This window comes from Cucumis melo, chromosome 9 (genome assembly GCF_025177605.1).
Source record: "Cucumis melo cultivar AY chromosome 9, USDA_Cmelo_AY_1.0, whole genome shotgun sequence".
Classification (NCBI taxonomy): Eukaryota; Viridiplantae; Streptophyta; class Magnoliopsida; order Cucurbitales; family Cucurbitaceae; genus Cucumis; species Cucumis melo.
The window spans coordinates 20575027-20599263 of NC_066865.1; the positions used below are offsets into that span (position 1 = coordinate 20575027).

General features: G+C 28.8%; 1 protein-coding gene and 1 long non-coding RNA gene across 4 annotated transcripts; one reads left to right on the top strand and one right to left on the bottom strand.

Annotated features, from left to right (window-relative positions):
• Positions 1-970: 970 nt before the first annotated feature.
• On the bottom strand, positions 971-5058 carry LOC103504578 (auxin efflux carrier component 4-like). 2 transcript variants are annotated; one of them, XM_008468936.3, is made up of 6 exons: positions 3514-5058; positions 3155-3428; positions 2901-2986; positions 2089-2246; positions 1630-1706; positions 971-1480 (listed from the first exon to the last, which is right to left on the bottom strand). In XM_008468936.3, exons 1-6 carry the CDS (start codon positions 4760-4762, stop codon positions 1414-1416), a joined length of 1911 nt encoding a protein of 636 aa, XP_008467158.1. In that variant the 5' UTR covers positions 4763-5058; the 3' UTR covers positions 971-1413. The 2 variants fall into 2 exon arrangements, with proteins under 2 accessions (XP_008467158.1, XP_016903645.1); XM_017048156.2 differs by having other exon boundaries at positions 3155-3410; positions 3514-5041.
• A 4146-nt stretch (positions 5059-9204) lies between these two features.
• Positions 9205-12445, top strand: LOC103502883 (uncharacterized). 2 transcript variants are annotated; one of them, XR_001764595.2, is made up of 5 exons: positions 9205-9661; positions 9778-10329; positions 10570-10679; positions 11427-11540; positions 12228-12445. It is a non-coding gene; the product is annotated as an uncharacterized LOC103502883 (long non-coding RNA). The 2 variants fall into 2 exon arrangements; XR_007823502.1 differs by lacking the exon at positions 10570-10679.
• Positions 12446-24237: the final 11792 nt, after the last annotated feature.

Genomic DNA, 24237 nt, shown 5'->3' on the forward strand with positions numbered 1-24237 from the left:
TTTTTTCAATAATTAATTAATTTGTCCTAAGTTCTGAATATAATTGGTTCGTCAAATCAATAAATCTCCTTCTACATCTTCTTTTAAGAGTAAGAAGGTAAGTTAATTATTTGAATATTACAATTATAAGTAAGTAAAATAATTAAGAGCTCATAATCTAAGTATTAATTAGAGTTTAACTAGTTAAAAACGTGACTAAATCGAAAGTTTGATTCTCTTTTTTTATATATATTATCGAATTAAAAATTATAATTTTAAAATGAAGGGTAGAAAAGAAATGTATTGTTTGTTTCAATTTTTTTTTCCTTTTTTTTTTATTTTCTACATTGGGTAAAAACAAAGTTCATAGACGTTTGGTAATGATTTCAAATTTTATTGTAAAAAAAAAAAATATATGTATCAACTAAAAATAACATTAGGTAAAGTTAAACTTTGCGTTTCAATTTGTAAAAATACGAGATAAATTATTAGAATAATAATAGTTAAAAAATATTATACATGTATATTAACAAAAGGTCAGTTCAATTACCACTCGTATCTTCAACTTTATATTCAACTTTGTAACAATATTTTCTTTTTCAAAAAAAGCATTCATGGGAATGTGAACATGTTGGTAAAAATTTAAATTGAGTAATAACTACTACTATTCATTGGTGACAAGTTTTTGCTAAATAATTATACGACATGGACCACCATTGGCCAAGTTGGGGGACATTGTACATTTAAAAATCCAATTCATATAATTGCATTATTCAATCCTATAAGAGCCTATTTCAAGCCTAGTGTTTTCATGACATGAAAGGTGTACTAAAAAAGAGACTTGTGATTAAAATCAGATGCTCTTACATTCTTAAAAAATTCTTTGTATAAACAAGAAAACGTTGACAAAATGGAAACATGATCAGCAGCAGCAACCTAATATATATAACCAAATTACAAAACCCAAAAAAAAAAGAAGAAGAAGACGACATACACAAAATAATTTCTAAATCTATTGCCAAACAAAAACAATATTAAGAATAATTGATGTTTTTTTTTTTCTCCTCAATTAAAATCTAATCAAGAAACATCTTTAAATTCCCCTATAGATCTCCCACTCCAGTCAGAAATTTACACCCAAAATGGCAACGAAGATTTTCTTTTCCTCTTGCTCGGACTATCTTTTTCTTTCTTTCTTTCTTTCTTTCTTTCTTTCTTTTATATATGAAGACGATCAAAAGACAGCTCTTTTCATATCAAATCTCTTGCAAAGTTGATGAAACCTTTGACATTTTTCCAACATCTGCGGCTTCTCTCTAAGCATTCCTCAAACTTCTTCTATATATAACCTATGATCTTCTTCGCCGTCGTCATTGCCATCCTCGTCTTCTTCTTCTCAAAACCATTATGAAATATGGAAGGAATTTGAGAAATTTACAGACCCAGCAGAACATAGTAGAGCAGAGTAATGGGGAGAGCTATAAGCATTCCAAAGATAACCCTGCAAAATATGATGATAGCAAGTGTACCAAACTCAATAATGATGGCCATAGAAGGATGAGGAGAAGCTTTTATATTAAAAAGAGGGCCTGAAAAAAGGACCAAAAAGCTGCAAAGAAAAGGCATTTTGAAAGGTTGAGTATTGGTTACCCAGTGCTTAGAATAGCTGGATGGACGTTGTACTCTTTTGCAAACACGAATGGTACAATTCCTTGAGGCAATGCCGCCTACAATAATAGCACAGGGATGATACATCAGCTTTTCACTGTTTATTTCACATACCAAAACCTCATATAATTCTATTAGGGTCAGAGTACTAAAAGATATAGTAAAATGTAAAAGAAAAATCATACATAATAAAATTTAGATACAAGTTTTGAAGTTTAAAAGATAAGAGTATATCATTAAGAAGTATTACTCATTATAAGAGTACTGTTGACAATATTATAGCTCTAGTTATCTTAAGACCACCTAATTTTGAACATAGATCACTTACTATAAATACTATTTTAAAATTATCGATTGACTCAGAAGGCAAATTTACAGTCATATATCATTTTAGAAAAAACTATATTCAAAAGTCATCTCAAGGTAATTAAAAGAACTTACCTGAACAATAGCAACGCGGAGGAGGGTTCCGCGTAAGCCAATAGCGATGGAAGCAATAGCCATAACGGCTGGCCCAGTTAGGAATCTGATAGCCATGGCAAAAGTAGCAACAGAGTTGCCACATGCTATCATCTTTGGTTGTAGTCCCATAAATATACCTTTATTTTATTTTATTTTTCATCAATAAACAAACACTAGTCAATTTTCCAAACGAAGAATTTCAATGAAAAAGAAAAATGGAAAAAAGAAATACATGAATTTACACTTCAACTACTTTCACTAATTTGGACTGTACAATGGATGGCATTAACTCCGGCCCACCCATCCTTGGACCACCCAGTTCAGACCTTTACCCCATTTGGGCCCACTGGGCCCTCATGTCGGCTGGTCAAGGCCCAAGATTAAAAGCCTTCCCATCCCCTTTTCAGACATACAATGTGACCAAAAAATAATGCACACAAAAAAGAATACCCATTCTTTGCCAGCCTCTATACACACTACCAAATAATACACTTATTTGTTTAATTATCTAAATAATAAAGGTATACACTAACCTTTTCTTAATTCTCGGATTAAAAAACAAATCAACTCTTTAAGATATATATTTTTTTCTGTCTTTGTAATGATTACATTAAGTTTCCCTTCAATTATTAGGATACTTACGTGACAACATGATCATAATATGTTTCAAACAAAGACCAAAAGAACAAGTGATTTCTTTTTTCTTTCCTTAAGTCTTAATTCTTAATTCATTAGAATTTTAAGAATAATTAATTAAAGAAAGATAATAAATAAAGATAACGACCACTTACCTAAGCTAAACATAGCCATTCCAAGTCCTGCATCAGAGAGTATGGAGATCGATTTCTCTATTATTTTAGGCATGGCCACATGCCACCTGCAAAATTTCATCACAGACCCAACAAGAAAGACAAGTCCATGAACAAACAATAAATACGGAGCACAATTTCATAGACACAAATCCAAATAAGAGGGAACAATAGTTAGTTGATATGGATGTTTCAATCCAATCTACTGTGTAATAATCAAAATGGGTTTGGCTTACCGGAATGAAATGAGCGACCAAATTAATCCGATCAGACTTGAATACGTGTTGGGATTTCTGATCAGTTTCCGCCAAACCATGATTAGAATCAAACGGGTCATCACGCTTGCCGGCGGCATTAGTTTTGAGTTCACGCCGTCCGGTGCGCCGGCGGAAACTTTCCCGTGGAGTTGATCTCCGGTTGAGCCTGTGGGTCCTTCTTTCTGATCATCTCTTTCATCTTCCCCTTCTTTGCCGCTGAAACTAAAGGCTTCACCTACATAGCCCTCATTTTCTGGAAAATTTGAGTTATGGAGATTAATTGGAAGTTCAAAATATATTACGACTATTTATTTTATTTTATTATGATTGTTTGTTACCTTTGTTTTCCCCGTTTTGTGGATGATCAGCCACGAGCATCCGGATCTCCTTGGCGCCTTGATCGGACCGTCCAGATTGCTCGGCTCCGGCTACTTCATTCCCGGCGAAAATGTGAAGTCCACCGGCGCCTTCAGAGACTGGTGAAGCGCTAGAGCTCCAAACAAACATGTGAAGCTCCTTCGCGTCATGGTTTGGTTTAGCGTTCTGCGGTTGTTGCTGTGGTTGCTGCGGCGGAGGAGGCGGCGGTGGCTGAGGGATTTTAGCGGTTTTAGTGAATTCGGGATTTGGAGCCGGGTAAGACGAGGGCACAGTTTGAGCCGGGTAAAACCCGAACCTCGGAGACGCAGTTTGAGGCTGAACGGCAGAGTTCTCTTCAAAATTGGACGGCCGGGGAGTCGGACCTCTGGAGGATTGAACGGAATACAAATCTCCAGGTCCGAAGTTAGACAATCGACCTTGAAATCCCATCATAGAATAGAAATCGGAATGGTTGAAATTGGAGCCACGAGGAGTAGGGTTTCGAGAAGAACTCAAGCTATAAATCTCCGCACCAGTGAGATTAGAAGGTCTAGGCGTTAATGCCGGAAGTGAACAAGGTCCAAGAGAGCGACGAGAAGCATTGGATTTCCTCACCGTCACGTGAAGCTTTCCGTCATCTCCAATCTCAGCATCAGTCTCAAGAAAATCTCTACCATCTAATGAAACCACATCAGAATCAACTTTAAACGAAACAATGGAAGCAGCCGTCTCGGGAAATTGCTCCATAATGAGAATCTTCGCACCACGATATTCAAACAGAAAAAGCAAAAGCGTGTACCAAATAATACACTGCAAAACCACCACCTGTACCATCAGACTCCCACTGTACTCACCGTACATGGCAATCAACAGAGGAATCCCCATAACCAGGGTATTCGGAAGGGTGGAGAGAGAGAAAATAGTAATCATCCATTCCAGACTCCCATTCTTAGTGAAATTAGTCCAAATCCCAAGAAAAAACAACATAATAATCTTCTGAAGTGTATCAGCAGCGATGAAACGGAAGTTCATAGCGTAAGGATCATTAGTAGATATAAAATGAAAGGAAAGAAGAGGAACGGCGAAAATGGCAACAAAACGATTGATTCCAGAGCATTGATCGGGAGTGAAAATCTTCCACCACCGAACAGAACCGTAAGCCAAAATCATGGCAACGTAAAGAGGGATAACCGCCGTTAAGACGGTGTAAAGATCCTTCCATGAAATCATGGCGGTTTTGTTTGGTCAGTGGCAAGTGGAAGATAAATTAGATGAGAAAGGAAGGGTAAAAAAGGAAATAAAATTTTCGGTTAGTTAACTAACTAAAACGAAGAGGGTGGGAATATATGTCGTTCTGCAGCAATCGACTGCTAAAGCTTTGTGATGGGAACTATGAGAAAGGGAAGGGACGACAAGACGTAAAAAAAAAAATAGGTTTTTTTTTTTATTTTTTTTTGAAGTTTTATAAAAAAAAAAGAAAAAAAAATTGAATGAATTTAGAGAGAGGGAAAGAAAGAGAAGAGAGCGGAGAGGAGAGAGAGAGATTGGTGGAGTATATATAGAAGAAAGAAGTGAGGTTCTTTTTTTGGTTTGTAAAAAGGAAGTTAACCGCCTACTATGGTTAGTTTAACCCAATTGGGGTTATGGTGGGACCTTGTTTGCACAAGTGGCAGTTTTCATGTGCAAATCCCCTTTCACTGACATGGATGTCTTCTTTTCCAGTTACTTACTTTACAATATGTGGTGAAATCTTTTTTTCTTTTTTATTCTTCATTTTACAAAGAATTATTATTTTTAAAGTATATATTAGCATAAATTATTATATTTTAATATTTTTATTTTCATATCTTTTTTTATATATATATATATGTATAGTACAAATTATGGTTTTAAGTTCACTCTTCAACTTTGGTAACTTTATTTTAAGAACTACCTAAATGAAGAAAGGTTCACTGATTGATGGTAGCCTAAGATTGGGTATATAGCTAGGCTCACCATTGGACTGGACCTATTTCCCTTTGAATGTGGACTTCCAACCAATTTGTATCAACGTTCATTTGGACTCATTCATCTTTTCTTTTCTTTTGCAACAAACACAAACCAAATTCAGTTTTTAAAAGCCGGATTCAAATGACCCTCAATAAAATACATTACCTTATTTAGAATATGTCATTTTTCTTATCTTCCTTTTTAAATTTGTCACATATTAACTTGCATTTACTCTCAATTTTAATAATCTATAGTTCAATAGTTAGATTTAAATATGAAGGGACAATCGTTATTATTCAATATAATTTAAATCACTCTTAGAATTTCTTTTCTTTTTTGTCTATATAGTATTTATTCTTTTTTTTCTCTCTCTCTTTACGACCTTTGTATCTCTATATTTATCCATCAAGAGATATCGATCTCTTGATCTCCCAATGTCAAGTAAAAAAAGTTAAAAGTTTTGGAGAATTTTCGATGCATAGTTATACGTCGTCAGGAGATAAGAACTCCTCCTGACCACATATAAAAAGTGTCGGGGAGTTTCAAAATTCTTTTGTCGAAAGTTGTGCAAGACTTCCAAAAACAACCCTGTTTTATTATTGTTTTTTTTTCTTTTGTAGTTTTTTAAATATCAATTACCTCAAATTCAGAACATTATTAATCAATAAACATTTTCATACAAATGAACAAAATAAACAAATAAAGTCGATCGATGTATATTGTCGCCACGTACCCGAGACGACGTGGAGCGGCCGACATCCTTAAAAAGGTTTATTTTAAAAAAAAAAAAAAAAAAAGAGGAGTCGCCACCAATCTTTTTTACGGTGTGATTGGACACCAAAATAAAGTGAATCATTTTAAATAAAATAAAAACTGGTCTACGAAAAAATTAAAGTTGAGTTCGGGAGTCATTTGTGTACGGAGAAGGTGTTAGCACCCCATAACACCCGTTTTAGAAAATGGTGGCCAAATTTAATGTCTTGAATAAAATTTATTTTTTAAAAAAAGAACTATGTCTTATTTCATTGCTCACCACTCCAATATTTGGAGCAATGATCCCATAAAATAAGTGGGATACACCCATTAATTAGACTATATTGGGGAAAAATCCTCACCTTAAGAGAATGAGAAATTGTTACAATTTCTCAAATTTTATCATAGGCTAATCTTCGAATAAAGTTTTTTTTTAAACATTAATTAAATATATTTTCTCTTGGGATCAAATCTCGGACTCCCTAAGATATTGATCCCTCACCTCAAGAATCTAGAAATAACAGACTCCCAGAAATTTCTAGATTCCATTGTAGGATTTTTTTTTTATCGAATTCGGCGTGGTTATTATAAAAAAATGTAAATTAGGAAACTTTATGAAATATCTATTTAATTTTGAGTTTTAAAATAAATAATTTTAAAGCAAAAAAGAAAAAGATTCTAAATGGTTTAAAGAGAAAAAAAAATTCAAAATTAAATACAATTATGATTAAAAGTATCTTAGAATTTTCAAGAAATTTTTAATGAAAGTCAAATAGAAATAACAAATATACCAGACAATAAATTAGACAAATAATTTAAGATATCAATATATGCATATTCTAAATATAACAATAATAATAAAAAAAAAATAAGTTAAAAGAAAAGGAAAAGAAAATATACATAATAATGATAAAGAAAATAAGAAAAAAATGAAAAAAAAGAACTAAATGAAATAATAAACAAATGAATATGTAAAAAAAAATTAAATAAATAAATGAAGAAAAGAGGACATATGGATGATGGTAAATTAAATGAGAGAGAAAAAGATTATGAAAGGAAATAATGATAATGATATAAGAATAAAAAGCAAAAAGTTTAAAAATAAAGACGATATGAAGATAAAAATAAAAACAATAAAGCGAAAAAGCTAATGACCAACTTTTTTGCAGAGGAATACGTTTCTTCAAATTCTCTCTAAACACTCTTTTTTCCGTAGAGATTCTCTTAAAACAAATTTTTTCTCAAAAATTTCTCTAAAACAATTTCTTCTCTCCCTTTTCCAAATGACAAAAGATCCTATTTATAGACCCGGGGTATGCCACAAATTAGGAAAATTTAATAAGTATAAAATCAAATTAGACATTATGTAATTTTATTAATTTTTTTTCTAAAATAGTAAAAATATGATATTGAAAGATTTTGTCCAAAATAAATTGTTTGTTTTTTTTTTCTAAAGTGATAAAGATAAGTCAAATATGGTATTAAAATTTTTTGTATAAAATAAATTATCTTGTTTTTACTAATATGATAAATCAAAAGAGATTTTGTATAAATAAATTAATTTGTTTTTTTTTCTAAAGTGATAAGTCAAAAAAATGATTTGAATTTTTTTTAAATAATAGATATTTTACTTTATTTTCCATTTTAATAAAAAGATAAGAAAAACATAAGATTTCATATTATTACAAAAAGATTTTACCTTTTTCTTTTTTTAATAAAATAAATTAATGAAATATCTTAATCATTGTCACAATTAATAATTTAGAGAATAATAAAAAAATGTAGGATAAAATTAGGTGGCTACATATATCGTATTCTTTATTGCATAAAATAGAGAAAAGTTTGCAAGATATTCTGCAAAACTCTAATCTTTGAGAAATATATAGAAGAGAATTTAATTTGATGACATCTCCACAACTCCAAACGCCATCTCAATTACCTACGATCACATTAATTAGAGCACATTATTATAACATTTAAACTTCATAAATTTCACTAAAACACAATATTCAAACTACGAAAAAAAAAGTAAAAAAAAAAAAGTAAGGTGGATCTAACACAAAATAATATAAATGTAAAGCATAATGTTAGTAACAAAATATTGAAAAAGAAGAAGAAAAACTTAAAATTACAACCACAATATACCCAACAAAAACATATGAACATGTGAATGAATTTGACATTGTTGTACAGTTTTAACATTAAATCCAATGTCTGTCTAATCCCTAACCCAAGTAAAAAGAGAGATTAAGAATCGAAAGAAAATGATAAAATCACTTGTAATTAAGTCGTGGAAAGGAACTATGTCTACCCACGAAACCAATTCTCACTACTAGAAAAAGACCCTTTCTTGACGGTTGGTTTTTTCTTTTCTTGACGGTTTTTGGTAAAACCGTCAAGAAAGGGGTGGTTTAATAGAAAAACCGTCAAGAATTTTGATGAAAAGGCGGAGGGGAGACAATTTTCAGAATTCTTGACGGTTTTAAACCGTCAAGCAATATGAATGTTTTTCTTGACAATTATAAACTGTCAAGGATTATCTTCTAAATTCTTGACGTTTTTAAAACGTCAAGATTTATTATAAAATCGACATTCTTGATGTTTTTCAAACGTCAAAAATATGTAATTATACTTGACGTTTTAAAAACGTCAGGAAATATCGATTAAATTTTTGACGTTTTAAAATGTCAAGAATTTTAATGAAAAGGTGGAGACTGAGAAATTTTAAAATTTCTTGACATTGTTAAAACGTCAAGTAAGAAAATTTTCCTTGACGTTTCAGAAACGTCAAGAATTACTAAATTAATTGAAAAAAAAAAACAAAAAAAAAACATTTTTTTAAAAAAACTAATTTCTTTTATTTTTTTTTAAAAAAACTAACTTCATTTTTTAAAAAAAACTTAAAACCCCAAATTTTCCCTCGTGCGCCCCTCACTCCCATCTCTCGCAAAGACCCACAACCCTACCTTGTGCTGAACTGGCGAAAACCTCTCCGACGAAAACCCCTCTGGCAAAGAACCCCTCCATCGAAGAACCCCTCCATCGAAGAACCCCTCCGCCGAAGAACGCCCACCCTCCACCCTCAATTCGATCCTCTCTTTAATTCATTCTCTCCCCACATTCACTCTTCGATTTTCGTTCGTTCACGCTCATTCTCTAGAATTCGAAGGCTCTTCTTGATTCTCTTCTTTCTCTCCTTTATCCTCATCTCAATCTTTAGAATTTGGAGGCTCCAACATCTTCGTGATTTGCAAAGAAGAGATCTCTACGATGCAGAGAAGACCTAAACCTTAAACGGACGAGTTCTGAAAAGGGAGGTTGTTTCTGGGAAGCAATCGACCTTATTCAAGTTCTTGGCTCCTCTTGCTTACGCCTTATTTTTCCTAGGTAAGTTTAATTTTCTGAGGTTCTTCATTTTTTTGAGCATTTCTGATTATTTTTCATCTGAGTTTTGTTCCAACGAGATTCTAAATTTGTGGGACTATTTTGTTTATTTTTTTCAGTTAGAATTGTGTTGTGGAAAAACCCTATTATGAGGAATCAGCTGTTCACGACAGTTTTGGTTGGTGCTTTTTTCCATGAGTATTACTTGGTGTATCCTCTTAACCCTTATATTTGCTTTAATTTTATCATTGCCTCTATCATATTGAATTCACATTCTTGAATCTCTTGTGATTTCCGTGTATCTTTGTTCATTTGTTGATGATATGCATCTACTGTTCTGTAAGTTTATCTTCTTATTTAAGAATTTTATGTTTGGCCCACCATTGATTGCTATGTATTGTAGAACCGAATTGGTGGGATATTTAGACTAATGTGGAGTTGGAAATTAACGTAATCTAAGTTCAAAAATTTTCAAAGGTGTTGATTGGTCTGTTAACTACAAAAGTATTGGGTGTTTTTCATTTGTTTGAATGTAATTAAGCCGATGTGGTGGCTCGAGGATACAGTGGCTACAATACGAGATGGGCGCTTAAGGTCATTGAACGAGTCTTCCCACCATCAGAAGAACGGGTGCTGCCAGAGAAGGTGCCGCCTCACCACTTGCTGTGATGGTATTCTTTGGATCCCTTTTAATAATTTCTCAAGATAACATCATATAAAATTTGTTTCACTTCTAGTCTTTTATTTTTATTCTTTATGGGAATTTTGGGCTTTGTTCTCAATCACATTTTGAACGAAATAGTATTTAATTAGTGATACAGATTTTACTTTATTATTATTCTTATTGTTGTTATTTACTTCCATTTATGTCAGTGAAGTTCTTGTCCTTAGTCATTTCTCTTATATTCTAGATTGTTAAAAATTGTGTCAAGCAATTAACCCTTCTAAGAGGATACATAGAGAAAATTGTGGAGGACGCAAAATGCTGTAACTTTTACTTTTGGGTCTTTACAATTTTGGGGTAAGTATAATATTTGATTTAATTTTTAGAGTAAAAGATGTACTTTTGTTGTAATTTTTATTTCTTATTGAATTTTATTGGAACAAAGTAAAACTTGTTGCTAGTTAAGTATGTCATTGTACCATACTCACGTAGGATACAAAAAGGATGTCTCTACATCTTATTATCTTTTAGCTTGCTTGTATTATGGATTGGTCTAAAGTTTCAAGTTTTCTGTCTTTTTTCTTTTTTTTTTTGGTCATTTGTTGTATGATGTCTCTATGTGAGATATTTTTTTGGTCAATTTTGGGGTAAGATATTCTTTTTTTTAGGTTTATTACTTTTTTAGATTGATTGCATTTTGTATTATGGATTGTTCTTAAATTTTGAGTTTTTTCTTTTTATTTTTTTGGTTTTCTATTGTGCGATGTCTTATGAGGAGAGGTTTTTAATTTAAATTTATCTTTTTGTTTGGATTTTCGCATTATTGATTGTTCACAAATTTTGAGTTTTTTTTTTAATTGTGCAATGTCTTTTTATGAGACATTTTTAATTTAGATTTATTATTTTTTGTCTTGTTTCCATTTTGTATTATGGATTATTTTTTGAAATTTCATTTTTGCATTATGGATTGTTCTTAAATTTTGATTTTTTTTTTTTTTTTTTTGTCTTTTGTTGTACGATGACTTTAGTTTATGTAGGAGTTATTTCAATAACCATGATGGTTGATCTTGCTATAAAATGTTTTTTCATGTTCTTTTGATGCAGGAGGCGGCTATTTAATATTATAAATGATTTGCCAACAGTATTTGAAGTGGTCACCAATATTGCAAAGAAACAAGTTAAGGAAAAATCATCAAATCCAAGTCAAGTTTTAAATTGGTATGTGTATCGTGATCTTCATTTTTTGAGTTGGTTAACTGATTCTACTTGTAGCTAGTACTCTATTTCTAAGTGTAACTTTTGTTTTTATTTGATACCATTTGAGCTATCCTTTTTGTTTGGTGTCTTTGTTGGATAGTCTCCAATTTTTCAATTGGTTAACGGTGTCTTTTTTTTTCTTTTTATCTATTTTGCTAAAAATGGATTTACTTTTACTTCATACCTGTTCCTGGGGCTTAACTATATGATGTAAGTCAATTTCATTCCTTTACATCTAAATTTATGTATCTCGTTTATGAGTTTATATATTTTGTAGGTACTTGTATTCATCTAAACAGAGCAATAGCAATATTTCACTCGCAAAAGAACGTTAATAGAAGCAGGAAACAAACTTAGATTTTATTTGTCTTTGTCTTGAATTAAGGACTATTTTTGTGGTTAGTTTCTAACGGGCACCGTTTGGTCTATTAAAAAACAATGTAAAGTATTAATGATTAGCTATGTTGATGATTCTGGTGGTCTGGAAGCAACTCTAGGCATTAAATTCATTATGGTTGTTGGAGAATAGAAACTGTGATTTTATTTGTGTAGTATGATCAGCTTACTCTTAATAGTTGTTAGTTGACTTCTTTGACTGAATAAGTTTTGAACATACTTTGTTGTTGTGATGTTATTTACTTCTTGTAGATTGGCTCTGCCGTTGGTGGTACTTATTTTAGCTCATGAATTGGAGGTAGTAGAGGATGCAAAATGCAAGTTTATTTCAAGCCAAGTTTCATTCAAGGTCATTGAGTTGGGTTGATAGAAGTAATGTTTTGTATATAACTATATCGAACAAATATGTAAAGTTTTCGAAATGTTGATACATATATGGTAAAATGTTAATATATGTTAAAGTTTTGGAATTGTTCTAGTGCATATTTATGTTTGAGTTTTAAAACTATATTTGATGTATATTTGTCATTTATATGTAGTTGAATTCTTGGACTAATGGGAGTATAATACAAGAACAATAATATAAATAAATTACAATTAAAAAAAATAGAAATTGCTTGACGGTTCTGAAATGTCATGAACAATAAATTTCTTGACGGTTCGCAAATGTCATAAACAACGAAATTCTTGACGATTCCAAAATGTCATTAAAAAACATACTCTTGACGGTTCCCAAAAGTCATGAAAAAGAATACTCTTGACGGGTACAAAATGTCATAAACAATCACTTTCTTGACGGTTATTAAATGTCATGAAAAATGCACTTTTGACAGTTTTAAAATGTCATGAATATTCGTATTGTTGACGGTTTTCGTCATTCATAGTCACATTCTTGACGGTTCTAAACTGTCATTAAAACTTATAATCTTGACGGTTCTAAACTGTCATGAATAATTGAATACTTGACGGTTATAAACTGTCAACATTAACAATTCTTGACGTTTTTACAACTGTCAAGAAAATTGCCTTTCTTGACACTGGATTCAACGACGGTTTTAAAACCGTCAAGAATAATCATTCTTGACAGTTTAAAACCGTCAAGAGAGTCAGTTTCTGTAGTAGTGTCTCAATTGAAAATATTCTTATATGAAAACTGAATAGGCTTCAAGAAACAAAATTATTATTTCATTTAGTTCAAAACCCATTAATATATGAAAGAAAAATAGTTTACATATCACTTATAGCATTAAAAGAAAATATATTTGAAAAAATGCCAAATTATTGAGGAAAAAGCCTTTCCTAATCTCCTCAACCATTAACTACAGCATAGAACAATAACTAAATTTTTATTTCCCAAAACCTCAACAGAACATACACAAGCAGAAAATGATACAATGCCCAATGCCTTCAATCTTTTTTCTAGTTTGTCAAATATCTTCGATTTAAAACTAACCCGAGTTGACAACAGGATTAGTGATGGAAGAGCAGACCAATGGAAGTTAGTGTTTACGAACTATTAGTATATTTTTAAAAATATAAAAATTTATTATATTTTATAAATATTTTAATTCATTTTATCACGTTTGAAAATGTCCTACAATAAATAAGAGAAATTTGTATTTATTCTTGAGAGCAAACCTTTTTTCTTTTGTTTTGTTGTTTGGGTTAAGAACCAAAATTGGAATTAACAAGGAAGGAATTTTAATGAATGGGATTAAATTTTTTTATTTTCAAGTTTTTGGCTCAATGATCAAACAAAAAAGGTATTAGGACCAACAAGATTGAGCCACGTGGCTTCAATAATTTTCAACCTTTTGTAGACCCCACAAACTTTAAAAAGAATGTCCTTTTAAATTTCTTTTTTTTTTTTCTGAAAAAAAGATATTCTCAAATCCCACACCCAAATGCAAAACCTTTTATCTTCTCCATCACATCTAAAATTGTAGCTAAATTATATATTTAAAAAAAATAATTTGTATTTTAGGTCAAAAACAACCATTTTAGAGGTTTCAATAATATCTTTAAAATTGGAAAAAAATTTAAAATATTGTTAATATTAGTTTGGGACAGGAAAGATTAGTGGTTTGCTTAAAAAAATTTCAGACTTTTAAAATATCAAAAATACCCTCCAATTTAAAAGGAAAAAAAAAGGAAAAAAAATACTCTTATTATTACTTTTAAAAAAAACTATAACTTTTTTTAAGAAAAATAAAGTGTGAAAAATGTTATTTTAGTATACTCATCCATCTTTTATATATTAATACATTCAGTTTTTTAGGTGTCTCATTCTTACTTCAATTTTTTAACAAACTAAAATAAAATCCAAAACTTTCTATTAGAACGTAAAATCTCATGAAAACTCATAAAATTTCAAAATCAACATCAACTGCCTCAAAAGCATGTGATAAACAAATGTTATATAGTTTTTGAAAAATAGTGGGTAAAAGTATTGAAAAAGGGGGAGAAAAATAGTCAAAGTGAGAGGATATTAATGATTTTCATTCATATACTAACAATAATATAATATGGGGTATTTTTTAAAACTCTCGAAGGTTCTTGGGTATTTATTACACCAAATATGTACTAATTATTACCGTCCAAAACTAAAGTGTATTTGAGAGTGATTTTGAGATGCTCAAAATAACTTTTTCTCTTGCCAACGAGTTTCTTTCAAATGATGGGATTTGACGTGAACTAAAATTGATTTTAGAAAAATATAAAATCATTTCATATTGAGATTTTGAAGGAATTAAGTGATAGGTGATTTTGGTTAGAAGATACTTTGCGAATCACTTCCAAAATGTTGTCTAATTCAATTTTTTGTGTAAAATATTGTTGGTTAGTCATTTTTTATTTTTTTTATTAAATCTTAAATATTGGAGAGAAAGATGATAAGTAGTGTTTGTCGTTAAATTGTTAATAAAACAAACAATTAAATATATTTTGAATTTTTTTTTTCAAAAGCATAGATCAATTATTCATAAAAGAATTTAATAATAAAATAAATAGAAATAAATATTTGCTATAATTGTTTAGTTAAAGTAATTGTTTCTCAAGTCGAAAATACAATTATTAATTAAGTAAATCTAAATTAACTTTTGGAATCAAATATAAGGATTAAAAATCAATTCTAAATATGAAAATTACTTTTAAAAATTTGTTACCAAACATAAATTTAGATCATAGGTGTTTTAATATATACTACTTGAATTTTCTTGGCATAATTCTATATACAGTCAAATAAGTTCTATCTCATAAGGTTAGTCGATCAACCAAGAAATGAGAAACCAATGAATTAAGAGTACAATTAAACAAGTGTTTATAAGTGAAAAAAGAAAATATTTATAATCATTTACAAAATCAATCCATAAATCTATTTTGTAAAAAAGATTACTCCAACGGTGTTGTAAGTTAAAAAGGCATACTCATGATTACATCAATATGTCAAGTTCAAATATTGATATTGGGTTTAAAAATGATTACGGTATCAAATTTTTCATTCAACATGTTAATAATTTCATCGAATATTATTTTACATTTTTATGGGCTTGACATCTCCATTACGAAGGAATCGATATTTCCACTGATATAGAAATCCATAAAACATAACAAAAATTAAAACTAGTAATACAATTTCACTAAAGTAGATATAATATAAATAACAATTTTATTTACTTCTTGTTTAGAAATCATAAAATCTTATTTCTTTATATTTGAATTTTATTTTTGTTTCAATAAATCTTTTTAGAAATACCTATCAATCAATATACTAATTATCAATAATTTCATCTGACATTTCTTAAAAAATCAGAACTTTAATATATATTCATGTGCATATCAATATTTCATAAACTAATGAATGCAATGTTGGAAGACATTTTTTAGGCAACAAAAAGCACCAATCACATCCATCATCGTACATGCATACATTATGATAATTTTTCTTCTTGTTCTCCTTCAAGAAATTATTTAGAGTAATGCTTCTCCTCATAAACATTAATTAAGTGTTAACTAATTGTTTTTATTTTAGATTGTGCTCTTTTTATTTGATAATTCTAGAATTATATTAAACAGTATATTAAATTCAAAATAATATATTGGTTGGATTAATATACTACATTGAAGGAGAATAATCCTCATATTAGAGTAAATTTTTTTGTGTTATTTCTTTAGTACCATACAAGATTTTGTATATTTTATTTACAAACCTCAAACATTTATCTTCTGTTTTATCCATTTCATGTAAACACGAGGGTTGTAGAGGTTGGAGATGATATTATAAATACAAGAGAAATTTTAAATTTATTTATATTTATGAAAAACTGGAAATTTGTGGACAATAGCAATAAGGACAAAAACATTTACTATACAGTTGTGTCTTTTAGTGATTTTTCGTATGAAACATAAATAATTAGTTTTTTTCTTTTTTAATTTCCAATCTTCATTCCAATAATCCCTCTCGCCTCCAATATTTAATTAAACAAACATTCCAAAGAAATATTCTAATTTCTTTTGACTTTTATTATTATTATTATTATTTAGTATTGTTGTTATTATTATGATTACATCATATTTGTTTTCTTATACTTGTTTATTTATTTGCTAATTAAATAATATTTGAATCAAGCTTTTAAAATATCTATATTAACTCTTAAATCGTGATGAATAAAATAATAAAGTTAATGAAAAATTATAATTGATATCATGTAGACAAACTGTGTTCATACATTTCTGTAAGATTTTATTAAAATGAATCTTAACAAAAAAAAAAAAAAAAAAGATTGTGCTTTCTATACTTTTGGTGAGATAGGTACACAACAAATAATTTAAAAGGGTTAGTGAGCAAAATTTAACTATGTATCACATTCGAAGTTAAATTACAAGAATTTTTAATTTTACCGATGAAAAAAAATGTCGGCCAAAATCTAAAAAATGTCGCCCTAAATTATGCCGACGCATTTTTTCGTATCGGCAAGATCGTTGCCGTATCCGTATCGAGAGAAGTTCTTGCCGATGAAATTTTAGTTTCGTCGGCATAAGTACCTTTTTTCCGACGTATGTTGTTGCATCGGCGTACAAGTTTTTGCCGACGGAATGCAACTTCATTGGCATACAAGTTTTCCCGACGAAACTCAATTTTGTCAGCACATAAGTTGTCCCAACGAATTACAATTTCGTCGGCGTACAAGTTCTTCCGACAAAATTGTATTTCGTTAGGATACAAATTTTGCCGACGAAACGCAATTTCGTCGGCATACTACATTTTTACCAACGAAAAGTGTTGTGTTTGCATATAATTTGTCTGACGAAAATACATATTTGGTCGATATAACCATTCTTCAAAAATACGGTCTAAAACATATGTTCACCAACATCATTTTCGTCAGCATAAGTGATTTAAAATTTTATATATGAATTTTAATTGTTAAATAAGTAATTTTTATGCAATTTATTTCAATAAGGTTCGCAACCTAGTGCTTCAAGAAAGAGATCCTTTCGACCTACAAACCATTGATCTAATCTAGCAGCCACTGGTGGGCCCCTATCTTCTGCAATTGAAAGGCCCTAGTGGAGCACTCTCCCTTCTTTCTAGTCTCGGGGATCATTTATCCTAGATCCAGGTGAAAAGTTGAAGGTCCACAATAGGAAGTTCTTCTTGATCTGGCTTCTCCAACTATTAATGAACGACCCTGTTTCTCTCAAATTCTTTAAATTTTGTTCATTGATTTCACTCTATTTTCTATCTTTTTAGAGTTTCAAGACAAAGAAAAGACAACTCCATACCTAATTATGCACGAACAATACTTAATCAACAATTAAATCAATAGATGAAATATAACAAAAATAATCTTGTATATTAAAAATAAAAATAATATCCAATTCAACAATGTAATATTAGTAGTATAATATTTGAAGATTACTAATTAAGTTTTCACAAATCTCACATACATCATTCTCTAAAATAAAGTTTGTTATTCTAACTCTTCACAAATTTTTTATACAAAAAAAAAAAAAAAAAATCATTCACCTAACCAAAATATATCCTAACTCAAAATAAGTGGAATGTGTTACACCAAAATAAGTATTCATGATCATCTCAAAATCTTGTTCCAATCTCCAAAAACCAATGTTCAAGATTACACATATAAACTTGAAACAGGAAACAAAATACAAGTGACAATGTGACAAAGTGGAAACAAAAATGCGACAAACTAGCAACATAAAGTGACAAAATAACAACATAGCAACATAAAATGACAAAATAACAACGTAACAACATAAAGTGACAAAATAACAACGTAGCAACATAAAGTGACAAAATAACAACGTAGCTAGAAAGTATAATACTTTTTATTTTGAAATAGAAAGTATAATACTTTTTTTAAAAACTAGGTAATGATATCCATCCCAATATATATTTGTTTATTTAATTAATAAAATTTAATACAATCAAATAATAATAATTTGCTTTGAACTAAATTTGAAATTAGGCATGTAATCAAATTTTTTTTCTTATGAAGAGATAAATTATTTGTTATTTTTTGTTTGAAAATTCATAAATAGTAAGTTTAGGCAAGTGAACCATCAAGATTTAAGATGGTATAATCTATAATTTACGATATATTATCACTTAATTCATACTTGATTTGTAAAAATCCAAATAATATTTGAAAGCAAATAGAACTAAACCACAAAAAATTAAATATTAAAATATAAAAAAAAAATTGATACAAATTGAATAAAAGAATATTTACGCTTCATCTCAACGTTAATATAGGATTATCATAAATATTTTTTCGATTTTACCATTTTTGACAAATTTTCTATTTCAAAATTAGCTTATATATTTTAAAATACATAAATAAATAAAAAAAACATAGAATATATATGAATAGATAAATTAAAATTAAAAGAAAAATGGTTTAATTATAATTCATCTTTTTTCTCAAAGGGGGTCCTTCTTCAAATCCCCATATATATCTTGTACCTGCCTGTTAAGCAATTTCCCTTGATTTCTTCTCCATTGTGTGTTCAATTAACTAGAGGGTCAAACATTGATTTCCCCAACCAAATCAAATGCTTTTCAATTTCTTAAAATCCAAAACCCAACCTAATTATTTGGTTAAACTACACACTAAATTAATTCTTTTTTTTTAAATTATATTCTCTCCATATTTTCAAATTTATTTAATGATTTCAATGTAATAATTTAACAACAACTATTGTTTAGATCTTATCGTAGCAGTTGTACAACACAATGACGCTACTATAACAATAAATAGCTAATAGCAATGATCTTAATATGGTATATATAGTTTTAAACGATATCATGTTCGTATCTAATACTTATATACTAGGCATCACGTTAATATTTGGTTAAATTTCAACTTTTATATATATATAAAATTAAAGGTTAATGTGTGACACACGAAGTGAAATGTTTGTTTGTATTAAAACTAAAATCGCATGTGGAATGATTTTGTTTTAGAATTCCAAACTTTTTAAATACTTTTCTAATATTGTCCTAAAGAAAAAAGAATAATAATCTTTTCTAAAATAAGTTTTAGGTTTACTCGTTTGGATTGGACCTAGAAAATAAGTGTTTTCAAAAAAATTTATTTTTATTTACTTTTTTCATAAAAAATGGTTTAAAACACAATTTAAAAACTATTTAGAATCGATGTAAACCACCCAAATTTTTTTAAAATAATTTATTTTTTAAATTAAACACTTAAAAATATATTCTAAACCTATTCAAATGGTTTAGTTTTATAGATTTTTTTTATTTTAAAATTTTTTCTTACTTTTCTTTCAAATTCATAATCGAAAAAAACACTTTAACCAAAATTAACTACATTTTTATTCTTCAAACTTTAGCATAGATTTAAAAATTTGTTCAAAACAACATGTTTATAAACTTAATTTAATAGATAAGAAAATCTGCAGTAAATTTTTATCCAATTACACCTTTTTTTGCTATATTTTCACAAGGATCCAACATTGATATGTAAAGTGAATCGACATCAACGGATCCTAGATAGATTGACAAGATATAAAACAAAAATCAATAAAATCACTCATGTGAACTTACTGTTGATAGTAAAAGATTTAAACATTCAACAACAAAAAAATGTCGGTATCCATCTAATCGACACGTAAAACATTAAAATTTCTTTCAACAACATTTAGAACCTCCGTAAATTCATAAGAAAATAAATTTGTAACTCAATTCACTTTCTTAATTTGTCTAACTGAACATGGTTCAATTGGGAATAAATATGATAGTGACCAATACATTTCATCACTTTTATTTTCTTTGCTCCACTTATAGAATCTGGATTGTAGTTTTGGATCCCCTTTCTATTTGATCCAAAATTTTAAAATTTTATTTTAATTTGATTCCAAATTTCTAAATTTCATACTAGTAATCTGTATCTATCCCTAAATACTCACTTACAATAGTTGGTTTTAATGTACATCTTAAACATATACTATGTATCACCTCTACCTAATAAAGAAAAAAATGAACACTACCCCAAGTGTTTGGCCTTTGTTCTTAGGCGTCCAATAATTTAGTAACAAAAAGAGTTAATATTTTTTCAAATCCATTTCATTTTAATATATAGAAATATTGTATAATAGATTTTTTTTTCTTTTTTACTTTTTCTAGAAAGGAAAAGGGACATAGAAACACGTAGAAATTTGACTATCCCTATGTTATTTTACCATATATAAGAGTTTTTTTTAGTAATGAGATGAGTAACTTATCTATCTTATAAATAAATAGTGTGATACACATCTATTCATTTATAATAAGTGTGATCTCAATTTTATTTTATTGAATTTTCATGAAAAAAGTAGTTCATTGACCTTAAAAGGAGAGCGAACGTTCTTAATTTTTCGAATGTAGAATTTTAAACATACTTTACCTACCACGTTAACAATATCTTTAAAGGACATACATATCTACGTATAAATCTCTCAAAATGTTAAATATAAAATTAAGGCAGTTGTTAGACAATACAAACATTAAATTTCATTGGTTAAACTTGTAATTTTTAATTTAGATAAAGAAATATTTAGAAAGAGAGAGTGTGTGGGTGAGAGAGAACCATTATTTAATAGGGACTAAAAGGATATGGACTTTGAAAATACAATTTTGGGAACAATAATTTAACGTATATTTAAGTAGCATGAACCCTAATTCAAGGAAGAAAATTAGTGAATGTGCCAAATCTCATATTTTGGACTATTATGAAACCATTTTCACATGCAAATATAATCTCGTAGTTAGGATTTTAGGATTAGGGTTTTATATATTATAATTAATTAATTTTAAAAAGTAATTTGCTATCCTTTTCACACAAAAATGTGGACTCCATTTCTCGAGCTTTTGACCTTTGTTGAAGATTGAGTCATCAAAAACATAAAATTATTTAATCGAAATAAAATTAGTACTTTTCAATCAATTTTTATTATTATTATTTCTTTCTTTTTTAAAAAAAGATCAAAATGAATCTCATTTACCAACATAATCTTCTGGAAATTAGGTCAGCTTCCACGTGAAAGAACATTCTTCCATGATGGTGTTGCCTATTTTAAAAGAAGTTATATTAATCGTCATTTTCTTAATTACTTTGTGTTTAAACTCAAGGGGGAGAGAAAAACAGAATTTAATTCCTATATCCAAAAGAAGAATAAAAAACACAATAATGTGGCAAATGTTTGGAAGAATTGTAGTCCCCTGAATAATTGAAATCATGTTTCCAATTTCTATATGAGTGCCTAGCTTGTTTAGGTGCTACTAATTTCTTTTTAGGTTAAAAAGTGATATCCACATCAATTCTATATCAAAAGGTAGGAGGTTCATTCTCTCCCTCAATATGAGATCAAAAAAAAAATTGCTTACCAACACCAATTGGAGGCATTACGCTCACTTTTACCATTTTCTCCACTCTCAAAATAGAGAACTAAAAAAATTAACAAAAAATAGTCTACTTAAGTACAGACTATTTCCAACTCGAAAATTTGAAGTTGGTATAAATTTAGATAGCGTTAGTAGGTGAATCCCGAACATCTCCTACGTAAACACATTATTAGCACCCTTAGCATAATCCATAAAAGATATATCATTAAGCACAAATGGAATACAAAGAAGAGTTTATTGGACTAAAGATAAGCTCAAGAAAACAGGCAGAAATCGTAAACTATTTATGGCGATATGAGGGGAGCTATAGTCTCCCAAAAGCTTGTTCCTGTGAGGCCAAGAATGCCTAATGGATTAAGATACAAATATGACTTACAATTAAGTAGATTAGACCACCCGTTAAGAATTATTAATGTGTGTATATATATAAGAATAATGTTTGTATCAACCAATTTGTAATTTAAATAAACTAATAAAACACACATGTAATAAGAAAATAAGTTTATTCAATTTTAGTTTTTATCTATTCAATTTTAATTTCTTAGATTTGGTCTCAATATAAGTTTATTGTTCATTTTCTAAATTAAAAAAAAAAAAAGAACTTTTTATTATTCAGATCGAATTTACTGTAAATTTTGAAATATATACGTATAGTAATTGTATGAATATTATTATTATTTAATCAATTTTAGAAATTATTTACTTTTAAAGGACTAAATTGAAGATTAGTTGAAACTACCGTTACTAAATTAAAATTGAATAAATTTTAAAATATGGAGCTAAAATGGTATTTTAACATAAAAACGTAGTATAAATTAAAAGGGGACATTTTTAAATATAGTAAAATATAACAAAAGATACTGTACAAACTTCTATTATTGTCTATCAATAATGTCATTGATATATGAGTAATTAGTGTCTGTCAATGTCTATCATTGATAGAATTTAAAATTTTGTTATATTTTATAAATATTTTGTCAAATTTAACACTTTTGACAATTCCTCATTTAAAAGTTCTTATTTTATTATGTCGTTTGATAAAATATGGTGTATAGAAATTTTTTCTTTTTCATTTTTTAAACTAACAAAATACTCAAATTGCTAACTATTTAAAGAGAAAGTATTAGTAAATGTCAAAACTTCTGAAAAAATCTACAAATATATCAAAATTTTAGAATCCTTTAATGGTAAACACTAATAGACTTATAAGATAAACTTCTATCCGTATCTATGGAAATGTATCAATATTTTGATTCTTTCTTATTTCTTTTAGAAATATTCTTAAAAAAATGGGATGTAATAGGGAATATATACAATTTTGATCATTATTTAATTTAATTTTTTCTATGTTTTGAATTAAGCTTATTAAAGTTTATAAAACAAAATATATGAATAAGATATTAGATAGAAATATTTTCAAATAATTATTAATTAACTCAATCAACTTCTAAGGTAAATAGAAAAACCAATTTAAAGATAACTCACTAACAAATTAATCAAAAGGTATCAACTTACACACAATAGGATCATACAAGCTTAATTATAACCCAACTCTACCCAACTTAAATCATGGAGATCTTTGTTTGAATTTTCAACTATTTTTTCCATTATCAATTCGAATATATTGAGTGAATAAAACATCAATTACCATCACAGAAGTTTTATTGTTCAACTATATATCCACATTCCTACAATTGTTGAACTCAAAAAAAGTTATTTTTACGTGCTATTCCCTAACTTAATTATTCACGTGCTAGCAAAATAGCAAAGAAGAAGTTAATAAACAAGATGTTATGAAATCACTAGTTAAAGAAAGTGAGAAAGTGCATAAACAAACGGTAGAGAAATTGAAACACATGTATAGATATGCATGGTTTACTAACAAATTAGCAATGTCTTAGCTACATTCTATGGGAAGAGAGAGCAATTTACTATAGATAAGCATGGGATAATACATGCACCTCTAGAGTTAGAGGACTTATATATAGTACACTCCTCTAAACCTTGAGCCAAACTCATAACTAAGAGAACTCATACATGTGTGTGTATGGTGAACTTATGTATTTGGTTCATTTGAAGCGTTAGATATATAATAAATTTAAAATATTCCGACATGAGATTTGCATAGTCATCGAACAAACATAGAATGGGGCTCCAAGCAAAGGTAACAAAAAAGAGAGGCAATTTTAATGAAGGATGGAAGACATGTTGAGTTCATGTTTGATATTCAAAAAATTTAGGGTTAGGAGAAAGAAAAAAGCAACCAAAACAATCAATGTCAAGGCCCTTCCACAAGACCCATGTGATGTTGTTATTCAGTGGGCTTTGTAAGAA

Excerpts from the sequence above, each read along its gene's own strand:
- LOC103504578 (XM_008468936.3), bottom strand. The coding sequence starts at position 4,762 with ATGATTTCATGGAAGGATCTTTACACCGTCTTAACGGCGGTTATCCCT. Across the intron at positions 1,707-2,088 it reads TCCGCGTTGCTATTGTTCAG|GCGGCATTGCCTCAAGGAAT; the intron begins GTAAGTTCTTTT and ends CTATTATTGTAG. Across the intron at positions 1,481-1,629 it reads CCAGCTATTCTAAGCACTGG|GGTTATCTTTGGAATGCTTA; the intron begins GTAACCAATACT and ends CATATTTTGCAG.